The 12,343-nt window shown below is 38.4% G+C and overlaps 1 protein-coding gene across 2 annotated transcripts in view; it reads left to right on the top strand.

Annotated features, from left to right (window-relative positions):
- LOC126299064 (mitochondrial tRNA-specific 2-thiouridylase 1-like) overlaps positions 1-12,343 on the top strand; it is a 91,354-nt gene that overhangs the window by 47,228 nt on the left and 31,783 nt on the right. For both annotated transcript variants that reach the window (XM_049990734.1, XM_049990735.1), the window contains exons 3-4: positions 8,591-8,775; positions 8,992-9,218. In XM_049990734.1, the coding sequence (XP_049846691.1) occupies positions 8,591-8,775; positions 8,992-9,218 (412 nt within the window). The remainder of the gene's footprint in view (positions 1-8,590; positions 8,776-8,991; positions 9,219-12,343) is intronic.

Here is a 12,343-nt window from a genome sequence, read left to right as displayed (position 1 = left end):
ATGTGATGTAATGAATGTTTCGAGTGTTGTAAAGGCCATCCCTATGGAAGGCGCACTCGTCTGTAAAAAACACAATGGCAGGGAAGTTGGGATCTCGTGCAACATGTTGCAGAAACCACCAGAAAAACCCTAGCCTGTGATTATAGTCCGCCATAGGATTTAGGTCTTGGACAGAGTGGAAACTAAATGGATGCTGGCCATCATCCCTCAAAACCTCCCAGAGTAACCGATGGGTGACCCCCATGTCGTGCCAGAGAGCTTGAGTACTTGTCATAGGTGCTTCCTCGAAGTGCTTGGGAACAGTTTCTTCAAATGCAGCATCCTGTCATGGTAGAGGTCTTCCAGCATCACCATCATATCCCACTAACGAGCCTGTTTCGCCAAGTCACCGGTGAATTTCGGTAAATGTTTGTGCATGTGGGTCGCATCGTGCTGGGTACTATTCCTCATATATACTGTTCCAGCTTCATGTGCATTACCATCGGCTAGTCCATAAACAAAAACCGTATTTCATTTTTCTTCAAACAAATACTGTGCTGCCATGCTTACTGTATGACTAAATCACAGGTGATGTGTGTGTGCTCCTAAGCAAAGCTTACATCTGAATGCCTGTGACGTGAGATGGAGACAAACAGCAAGACCTATTCGACATATATGCGTATCACGTTGGGGCAGTGACGGGGCGAGGGATGTTTGTTTGTGGGAACTGACAACCATAGTGCTGTCTGTCAACTGACGAATGGCAACAGGCCAGTCCCACGGCCAATCGGAGTGAGTGGCACCAAGTTTCCGTAGTTTAAAAATGGTGCATTGTCAACCTACATGACATAAGCAATTTTTGTTTCTACTGGAATTAGCTATCCAGGGTTAAAATTTCGTGAACAATTTTTCTCCACCCATGATGATGGTGATGATGATGATGATGATGATAATAATAATAATAATAATAATAATAATAATAATAATAAATTTCATGATATGTGCACTGGCGCACAAATCTTAAGGATTAAATAACTTTTGAATGGGGTGCATTCGCCCATGACATCATTTTTATGGATTGTAATGCATGGCCACATCAAACAGTGCAGGTGGAGAAGCTCTTGGAACAAGAGGATGTTCGGCGAATGGACTGCCCAGCATGTTTACATGCACTAATGACCATACATCAGTTGTCATTTGTGCTAATGAAGGAATGGAACATATTACCACACTAACTCCTCCTTGGAATGTGGGTTCTTGGAAATTAAACGGCAAGCTTCTCAATGATGCAAAATTAAATTAAACAGCAAACTTCTCAATGATGCAAAATTCTTCTCTTGAAGTGCCTGTTACAGGATTTGGATAAATATTTTCATGGGAAAATGTGCTGCTCTTCTCTGGAGTTCTCTCTCTTCTATTAATCATACCTGGCAGTTGTTGCAGACTAATAAGCAATACTCAAGAAGTGGTCTAACAAGAATTTTTGTAAGGCGCCTAATCAAATTTCTTTAGGATTTTTCCAGTGATTCTGAGTCTAGCATCTGCCTTTCCTATAATTAGTTTTACATGATTATTTCACTTTGAATCACATTAAATACACACCTAGTTATTTTACGGTTGTGACTGTTCCCAGTGAATAAGCACCTTTCATGCAATTGAGCAGTACTGTGTCTTCCACCTATTTCAGCACAATACATTAGCTCTGTTTAAGCTGACAAGTGATCTTAAAATATCTGGTTTCTATGTGGTTCACATTTGTATACAAATTACAAATAACTTCAGTGGTTCGAATGATTACATTCTTGACATCAGACATGTGGCATCCTCTTTTCTATCTTTTTACATGGTACTGTGCTTGATAATTGCCTGTTGTAGACCTGGTTTGATGCCAACCACTTGAAAAACAATATCATTTAAGTTATCAATTTTAGGGATTTCATCACATAGTGCGTGTAACATGGTATGCTCATTGACAAATACCAGTTGTCATCTGCAGCTACAGCAAAATGACTACTCTGCAACTTACACTTAAGTGCTTGGCAGAAGGTTCATAGAGCCACTTTCAGACTATTTCTTGACCGTTGCACTGTAGAACAGCATGTGGAAAAAATGAACATCTAAATTTTTCCATGTGATCTCTGATTTCTCTTTTTTCCTCACAATGGTCGTTTCTCTGTGTGTAGGTGGGGATAAACAGAATATTTTTTCATTTGGAGGATAAAGTTGTTGATTGAAATTTCATGAAAAGATTTCGCTGCAACAAAGAATGCTTGTTTTAATGATTGTCACCCCAAATTACTTATCATATCCGTGACATGTTCTCCCTTATTTTGCCATAATACAAAACAAACTGCCCTCCTTATGATACCCTTCTCTCTGATGAATGCTTGCCATCCAGGACAACATCTATTTTATTAATTAAGAAGTCTTTGGGCAATTCACATATCTGAGAACCTGTTCTGTATACTAGACCTTTATTTGTCTGCAGTAGAGCACTGTGTCAAACACTTTCCAGAAGTGTAGGAATATGGACTCTGTGTGTTGTTCTTCATGTCTGTTTTGTAGGACATCGTAAGAGAAAAGGGTAAGCAGTATTTTGCATGAGTGATGCTTTATAAATCTGTGCTGATTTATGGAGAGAAGATTTTTGGTCTCAAGGAAATATATTATTTGTGAACATGAGATATGCTCAAGAATTCTGCAGCAAACTGACATAAAGGATATTGGCCTGTAATTTCCCAGGTCCATTCTTTTAGCGTTCTTGCATACAAGAGGCACTTGCACTTTTTACTGGGCACTTGGGACTTCGCATGGCGAAAGATTCACTATAAATGCAGGATAAGTAAGAGGCAAATGCCAGAAAGTACTCTCTGTAAAAATGAACTGGGATTCCACCCAGACCTGAGGACTTATTTACTTTTATTTTCAGCTCTTTAAGTTGCTTTTTGTATGCTAGTGATGCCTGTCTATGTCCTCCATATAGGAGTCTGTACAGAGGGAAGAAAACACAGTCTTTGATTTGCCTTCCCACATCTTTCTCATGTGTTGGCTCCAATTTTAATTGTTGGTAATTGTAATCCCCATACATTTAGGTGAATTGAGAATCTTTATATTTGTGTGATACATCATGTAACTGAAATGTAACAGAATTGCTTTAGTACTCATGCGGAGAACCTCATACTTTTTGTTGTTCAGGGTAAAGTTCCACTTTTTGCACCATATAGATACAATATGTAAATCATTTTGGAATTTATATTAATTTTCTGACAAGTTTCCTGACAGTAAATGACTGCATCATCTGTAAACAATCTAATAGGGCTGTGCAGATTATTTCTTAACTTGTTTATATAGACTGAGGATAGTATAGGTCATATAACACTTGCTTGAGGAACTCCAGATATCACTTCTGTTTTACTCAGTGACTTCCCATCAAGTATTGCAAACTGTGATCATTCTAACAAGAAATCACAAACCTAATTGCACAACTGTGATAGGCACGCAACTGGATTAAAAGATGCTTGTGAGGAACAGTGTCAGTAGCCTTCTCCATACCTAGAAAGATGGAATCAACTTGAGATCCCCTGTTGACAGCACGGATTACTTTGTATGAATGAAGAGTCAGTTGTGTTTCACAAAAACAATACTTTCTGAATCTGTACTGTTTATCAATATATGGTTTTCTTTGAGGTATTCAGTATCACTTCCATCTAAGAAATCCTGCTGGCTTTCATCAGAGCAGATATCTAGGCATTTTACACCCATGCAAGCTTGTTTGTGGTTTAGTTATTAGTTATGTATTTGATACACAATTTTTATCATCGTGATATGGAATGTGTCAGTTTGCTGGCTGTATATACATGGTTTTTGTTGGTAAGCACTTCAGCCACCCATTTTGCACATTGAAGACTATCTGCATGTGACTAAGAGAGAGAGAGAGAGAGAGAGAGAGAGAGAGAGAGAGATCAAATCCATAGGTCTGGGGTTCAAGCCTGTGTAGTCTTAACACTGCTGCTTATCATTTCTTTCTTTTCTAGCAATAGTGTGTATGTGTTGAAAATGACAAGTTGTAGCTGGTTGGAAAAGTCAATTCAAATTTGAGAAGCAGCCCAGGATATGCCACCTCGTGTAGGGTTATGCCTGGTCAAGTACTGCAGTATTCAAACCAGCCATCAGGTTGAAGACAACTTTACCTTAGCTTACAGCTACCTGATTGAGGATGTTGGCTTAATGGATGGCCTCTGCTGATGAGTGTGGGCTCATTGAAACTCGTAATTATGTATCAGCATTTGCATATTGTACTGTTGGTTTGCAGTGACGTTCATAGTTATAAATACTTGCATACTGGACTCGTGTGAAATTTTTAGGCTTTTTGGAAGTTGAAAATGTCGGAGCCCAAAAAAAAAAGTAAGAAAAATATATATATAACCAGTTGGAATTAATTTCTGTATAGAAATAAAGAGAATTTATGTGTAGCATAGACTACAGCAAAGGCCGCCTTTTTCTCTTTAGAAACAGAAAATTCATGATGGTGTTAAAGCTCTGGAGACAAAGACAATTAGATTCTTGGACCAGATCGATTTTCTGTGCACTTGGACAATTCTTACTCATTATCGTATTGTTAGAAAATGTGTATTCCGGGAATGAAAGTTGTGAGATATCAGATTAGCTCGAATTTAGATTTAGAAATATGTGTCCATTCAAAATAAGTGCCCTTCTTTCACAAGTTACCTATTATGTGTGCTGCTAGAGAAATATATTTAGCATAGTAATTGACTTTTCCCAAAATACAATGTAGTATTTTTTAATTCCACAGATTTTGTTGGTTCTCAGTGTAAGCTGGATGTTTCTTCATAGGTTTGACACCATTTTTAGGAAGATCATCACGTAGTTGAAAAAAAAGTTACATTTTAGGCCTGCTTCTTTCAACTTAGTGGACCAGACTCATAGATTAGTACAGGATTTTTCTGATTATCATTGCAAAATTAAGGGTGCACTCACTATGGTGAAAGGTAGAATCTAGTAGCAGTGTAGGCTGAATGGTATGTTTTATTGCTGATATAGTCTGTGTAACTGTAAATATGCATTGAGCAACTCATTTTAGAGATACTCCTGGTAGTTTAGCTATTAATTCAGTAAAGTGAGAAATTGGTGTAGAATTGGTAATTGACTGGGTGTTCAGTGTGGGCTTTTGAGCTCTATCTACATGTAGAGCTCCTATTGGTTCTCAGTTGGTGAGCTGATGCATTGGTCACTGGTGCCTTATGCCTGCAATCTGTGTAACTCTTTCTTGGCCACTAGTTTTTGTAAGAATGGCACTGAGTGAATGTGTCTAAATTCAGGAAGGGCAGCCTTATTTCACTGTGTGTGGGCTTTGTAGTTTGCTGCACAACCTGATATTGTAGAGAATACATCTCTAAATTTATGGCAGAGACTGTGCACTTATTGGAATAGAATTGTATTGGAAACAATGTTAACAGCCGCCTAAACTACGAGACCAAAAGCACCAAAGTTTTCGAGGCAGAATGCTTTTAGACAGGGAATTATTCATGGCCAAATGCGTGATGAAGCAAAGGACTTGTTTATAATCAGTGTCAGTGGTGTATAGGGCTTTAATTGGGGATAACTGAATTGTTATAGTTCACTAAGGGAAATGTGTACACAATATTGGTGGATTTTGTAAAGACAAGTTACTCTGTGGCTAGGGAGGCCTCGCCTTGGTTTATTTACAACAAGAGACAGAGATACCGGATGCCTGTTGTAAACAGTAAAAGTTAACAAGTCTTTATTTCAAAGCATAAAATCCAATTCTCACTGTATCAAGACAGAGTCCATAGATAGTAGCACTGAGCCTACCTGAATATACCCTTGCCTCACACTTCAGAGATTGCATCACAACTGACTCAGGCTAGCTCTGGGCTGACTTAATATACCATTTTCGTTTGTGATCTTGGCAGAGGGCACTCTTCATGACAAGCACCATCTCATTACAGGTGCAGCTATAGTACTGACACTACTTTTGTGCCAGCTACTCTGTTTCTATAGTAACTTTGGGTGGTGCCACTACATCCACCCCCTATCCCTCCCCCTCCTGCAGTGACTACTGGGGCAGAAGAACATAATTGATGTGTTGTCCAGTAGTGGATCAATGTCCATGGATGTCACTGTGATAGCCCAGGTAGATTGAATCTTGATGAAAGTTGTATGAATTGCCACAGGACAGGAGGGTCCTCTGGGGGTGCAGTAAAAGGTGACTGACCACGATGAAAGAGGCGATATTGTTTTCGGTGTGGCCACTGAAGTCTGTGGGTGGAGGCCACAGATTGTAGGGGGTGAAGATCATCCCATGGATTGAGGCTGGGTGGTGTCGGAGATTGTAGGCCCATGCCAGGGTGCCCCTCCAGAAGAGAGAGGTCACAGTGATGACATGTGCCTGTGGCAGATGCAACATATCTGAGAGGATCCAGTGGTGAGTGGCCATGAAGCTGCTCCAATAAGCTGCATCCTTCATTCAGAATGGCCCTGCAATTTGCTAGAAAACCACAGAAGGGGTTAGGTGCAGTGTTAGACATTTTCTTACAGGTGGCATGAACTTAAAAATCAGTTGTGTTCCCTAATCTGGGTGTGAAGATTTGAGCATATCTATCACAGAGGGTGTTTAAGGCAGCTGGGTTGCATGGCATTGCACTGTTTCATGAACTATATACCAGAAGGTGTGAAAAGAGCCTGTCTCCTAAAACATTGTCCACTGTGGGGTCAGCTACCATAAGAAAATTTACAAAAATGTTCAAGGTTTCATTGGCACACTTCACAGGTCCTGATTCGTTGCCACTTTTGTAAATGTGAGTTACTCACGAGCTGTCTATTGCTACCAGCATGTGTTTCGCATAAGGAGCATGGGAGCAAATAAGAGAAATTAGCACAGGCTCCCTTTGTGAGTGGAACATGAAAGGAAATGACTAGTAGTGGTACAAAATACCCTCCACCATGCACCATATGGTGTCTTGTGGAGTAAAATGAGAGAGTGAAGCCTATCACACTTTATTAACCATGGTAAAAAAACTCACATATATAAATTAAAATACTACATAGTAATGAAGGTACATACAATATCATGGCAAAGATACAAAAGTTCCCATATATTGCAGGTTAGCAGATAGTATATAAAATGTCATGTATTGCGTAACTGGAGGGAGGGAATGTATAGCGTATGGCTCATGAAGACGACATGCCCCATCATCATCTTGTGTATTGAATATAAAAATACAATCATATTTTAACTATGGTGGAAACACCATTCTTATATCTGTGTAATAAGTGAAACACTTCACTCTTGCACAAAGATGTAGTGGCATAATATATCTCCACAAGTTCTCGTGTCATAAGTAATGGAAAAACATAGAAATAAATGAAGTGTTCCACTAAAGGAATGGGATACAAGATGAGGTGTTGATTCTGATAAGTTACATGTACTGTTCAACTACCATTCAGTTTTTTTGAAGCACTGAATTGAAGTTGTTCAGATATCTTCTATAAATCAATTCTGATACTTTGTTTAATGTATCTTCTGGGAGAGTCTTTAGATAACTATAAATTTCCATCTTTCAAAATATTCATGGTTCTGTCCTTATGTATGGTGTGAAAGATTTGCATTATGTTTATTCTCTTTTAGGTGCATGTTGAATGTGTTGTAAGAAGTTGAAAAGCCTAATCAATAAATTTTACATTTACTAGGATAAACATACAATCCATAATTATTATGAAGCCTCACAGAAAATTTAGGATTTTTAGTACTGCTGCAACTGGGAAAGTTTGTATCTTTTGACATCTCCTATATGTAATCTGAAATCTATATGTTTTGTCAGTAAAATGTCTAACTTTCATGTGTATGCATTGATAACAACTTAACTTGACAATTATGTAAGGTCAGAATTGCAGTCTTGTAACTTGATTGCAGCCAATGGCGAACATAATGTCCTTTAAAAAATTCTACAAAACTGTGATCCCAAACCAAATACAGTTATTTGAAATGTCGCCGTCATAAGTCGATTTACTCATTGCTGAGTGTTGTGACATTGTTTCTTCATTCATGTTTTAGACAACAGAATCTTCAACTAGCTGCCTCTATCCACAGCGATCTTCAACTATTCTCAGTAGAATGTGAAGAAATAGGCCGGTAATGTTCCTTGTTCGATCCAGTTATTTACTTGGTGGTCTTCCTCGTAGTCTTCTGCCCTGGATTTTTCCTTGCAATATGATCTTTTTTAAGTTCATCCCTTCTCTTCTCAAAATGTGCTCTAGTATCTGAAATTAACGTTGACCGGCATTGGAAGATGAACTTCTTATGATGCTAAGTTCTACAGTAACGAAACATTGGTTCTTCTTTCTGTCTATGATGCACATAACATTTTCCTCAAACACTACGTATCGAAGGTATCAATTAGGCTTTTGTCACTAGCTTTCATGGTCGAGTTCTTGCAGTCATACAAGAACACAGAGAATACCAATGATTCCCCCAGGCACAACTTTGTTGTTTTGGATTCATATGTAAGTGTAAATAGTACTGTGTTATTTTGTATTTTTGTCATGTTTAAAATTGAATTACCTATTTCAGTAACCTGGTGAAGGACTATGAATCTGGATACACACCAAATCCTGACATATTGTGTAACAAACATATAAAATTTGACAAATTTTTTAAATATGCAGTGGAAACACTTGGTTGTGATGCAGTTGCTACTGGTCATTATGCTCGAACATCATTTGGAGAGTATTTAGAGGATTATAAACCATCTAAAGGTAGTAACAACACCACCAATAATAATAATAATAATAATAATAATAATAATAATAATAATGGTTATTACTAACAATGATAAATTACTGTTGTAACATCTAACATCTGCAGTCTGTTAGTTTGTTTCTAGGAAAGTACCTCACATCTGGTTTTAGTAAATCTTATTTCAAATGTACATGTTATTGAATGCTTCATAATACTCATATTGCATTTTGCAGGTGTACACTTACTGATTCCAGTTGATAGATTCAAAGATCAAACATTTTTCCTTAGCCAGGTCAAGCAAGAATCTCTCCAGAGAACACTGTTTCCACTTAGCAATTTAACAAAGGACAGAACAAAACTGATTGCCTGTGAGGCAGGTTTTGACATCATTGCCAATAAGAGAGAAAGCACTGGTATTTGTTTCATCGGAACAAGAAATTTTCAGAGATTTATTTCAGAGGTACGAATGTAAATTGAAAATATGTTACTTTTCTTATTTATATCCTGTTTTAATCCTGGATCTCTATATTTCATGGGCCCTTCTCTACCTACTGATCTACTTGTCTGTACTACATAGACTCACTCAAAGCTTCAGTATACTCCTAAATTTTTCCTTCAGTTCCATACTCCTCAGAAGAGTATCCTCAACAGCGTGAGAAATGGCAGGATGGAGATTGACTTAGCTATGGCGTAAGTTTGTTTGTTGAATGATATTTTGAACTGTCACCGAAGTAACTGTATGCTGGACCGGGATTCAAATCTTGATATTTGCATTGTACAAACAGTTCCATAACAATCGAGCCATTCAAGTATGCCTACAGTCTGATAGTCTGCAACTAAATCACAACTGTTGTGTGGAACATAGATCTACATCTACATCACTGCTCTGCAATACTCGATTAAGTGCTTGGTCCATAGTGTTCATGGAACCACTTTCAGCATATTTCTTGACTGTTGAATAGTATGGGATTTTAAGAACACCTAAATATTTCTGTATGAGCTCTGGTTTCTCATATTTTATTGCAAGGTCATTCCTGTTTATGTGAGTGAGTCAGCAAAATATTTTCGCATTTGAGGGAGAAAATTTCATAATGTTCAAATGTGATATACGAGGTGGAATCCAAAATTTTCAGGACTGGTGCTGCCATCTGGAAAGTACAAGTAGTAGATCTTTGAACTGCTAGGTGGCGAGAATTGCATATCTGATGAGTAAGTGTGTAGAGTGGCATTCAGCTGGGAGGATGTGTTGCGTGTCCACAGTGATTTCCGTAATACTCTGTGTTTTGTGTGTGGCGATTTTATGATGGATCCATGAACAGAACAGTGCATGTGCATGGACCTTCATCAGACTGCATCTGATGATCCAACCTTCTTGTCATGGGTTGTCACTGGATTTACGGTTATGACCCAGAGACAAAGCAGCAATCATCCCAGTGGAAGAGACCAGCCTCTCAAAGACCCAAAAAAAGCGAGACAGGTGAAGAGCATGATCATTGTTTTCTTTGATACCAAGGGAATTGTGCACAAAGAATTCGTCCCACCCAACCAAACAGTGAATTCCGCGTACTACTGTGATGTTTTGCAACGGCTCCATGAAATCGTGCGGTGACGATGGCCCAACTTTGACATCAAGGGAACTGGCTGCTGCATCATGACAAGCCCTGTCACATGGCCTTGCTCACCAGGGCCTTTTTGGCAAAAAACAACATGGCAGTTGTACCCCACGCAAAGTACTTGCTAAATTTGGGACCTTGCGACTTCAGGCTATTCCCAAAACTGAAACTCAAGTTAAAAGGCTGTCAGTTTGACACTCCAGAGAGGATTGAAGAAGCATTGCTGGCGGTGATAAACACTCTCAAAGAACAGGACTTCCAGAAAACGTGTGACCAGTGGCAGAAGCCCTGGAACTGGTGTGTATGTGCGGGTGGGAACTACTTCGAGGGTGATGGTGACCATTAGTCCAAAGGTAAGGTTTTCAACAGATGGCAACACCGGTCCCAAAAATTTTGGCTAGTACCTCATGCGTTCCAAAATCTTACTGCAAATTGATTTCAGTGATATGGGTTTATAATTTGGTGGATTACCTCTATTTCCTTTCTTGTATACTGGTGTGATCTTTGCAACTTTCCAGTCCTAAGGTTTGGATCTTTTGTCAAGTGAGCAGTTGTATATGATTGTTAAAATGGAGCTATTTCATTAACCTAAGAGGTTTACCTTCTGGACCAGAAGACTTGCTTTTATTTAGTGACTTCAGTTGCTTCACTACAGGAAGAGTATGTATTTCTAAGTTACTTGTGTTGGCTGCAGTTATTGATTTGAATTCTGGAATTTCATAAATCGATGTTTAGTAACTCTGCTGTAATGGCGTTGTCATAGATAACATTACCATTGAATATTTTGTTCATATGTGGGTCCATGGCTTCCAAGAATGTTGTGAAAAAAACATTATCCATAGTGAGATGTAAAGTTACCCTTTATTCGTTGTGCGATTGACCAATTTTGACACTTAAGTCATTTTCAAACACTTATATATAGAAACATTATGCAATATGTTGTGGCATACAATTAAAAACACATTCCATATGTGAAGTCATAAGCGAAATATATCATCTACACTACGGTCTAAGAACTAAAACATCATCCTAGAAGCGTATAACCACTTCATCTCCTGTGTGAACCATATGAACCACAAGAATTCCATGTACCAATTAAGCAAGTCTTGTATGGACATCTGCCTGTGCTGACAGCTGCAGCTGTAGTGTCAGAAACTAGTGAATCTTCCTGTAATACGGAGAAATAGTTAATGTGGTGATGGGGGTTTTCTAACTACATCATAGAAATCTGTAAGTTACTGCTTATAAATAATCATATTGTCTTCAAAAAATTTTTGGCATGAAGTTAAGACAAGCTGTTACAGAAATTCCTTAGCAGTTTTCTATTAAATTTTGAACAGTTCAGCATCTAATGTCCTTTAAAATTAGAAAAACTAGAAAATCTTCTAAGGCAAACCATGAGCAATCGCAGTTATTGCAGCATAAACTTCAGTGAATGCACTATCTGATCAAAAGTATCCAGACATCTGTTAATGGCCATTAATATTGGATGTGTCCACTCTTTTTCATTGTAATGGATTGAACTCTGCTGGAGTACTTTCAAGTAAGGTATCTGAATGTCTGTGGAGAAATGGCAACCCATTCTCCCTCAAGAACTAAAACCAGAGAAGGTAGGGATGTTGATGTTTAACACTGGGTCAAGAATAAAGTTGACTTTATAATTCATCCCAAAGATGTTCCTTTGGGTTCAGGTCGGAACTCAGGACAAGCCAGTCAGTTTCAGGAATATTATTGCCTCACAAATGTTGCTTTATGGAGAGTGCATTGTCATGCTGATACAATCAACATCTCCGAAATGTTCCTCTCCTGTACACAGCACGCAGTGGTATAAAATGTTTTCATATCCTTCCATATTTAGCATTTTCTTAAGTGCAATAACCATTAGAAGCATCCTTGTATCATAACACCATCTCCCCTATACTTTCTCATTCTGCTGTTATAGCTTCCCTATTGATAAAAAAATACTCCCTGC

Source organism: Schistocerca gregaria, chromosome X (genome assembly GCF_023897955.1).
Source record: "Schistocerca gregaria isolate iqSchGreg1 chromosome X, iqSchGreg1.2, whole genome shotgun sequence".
Lineage (NCBI taxonomy): Eukaryota > Metazoa > Arthropoda > Insecta > Orthoptera > Acrididae > Schistocerca > Schistocerca gregaria.
This window is presented reverse-complemented; position numbering and strand designations above follow the sequence as displayed.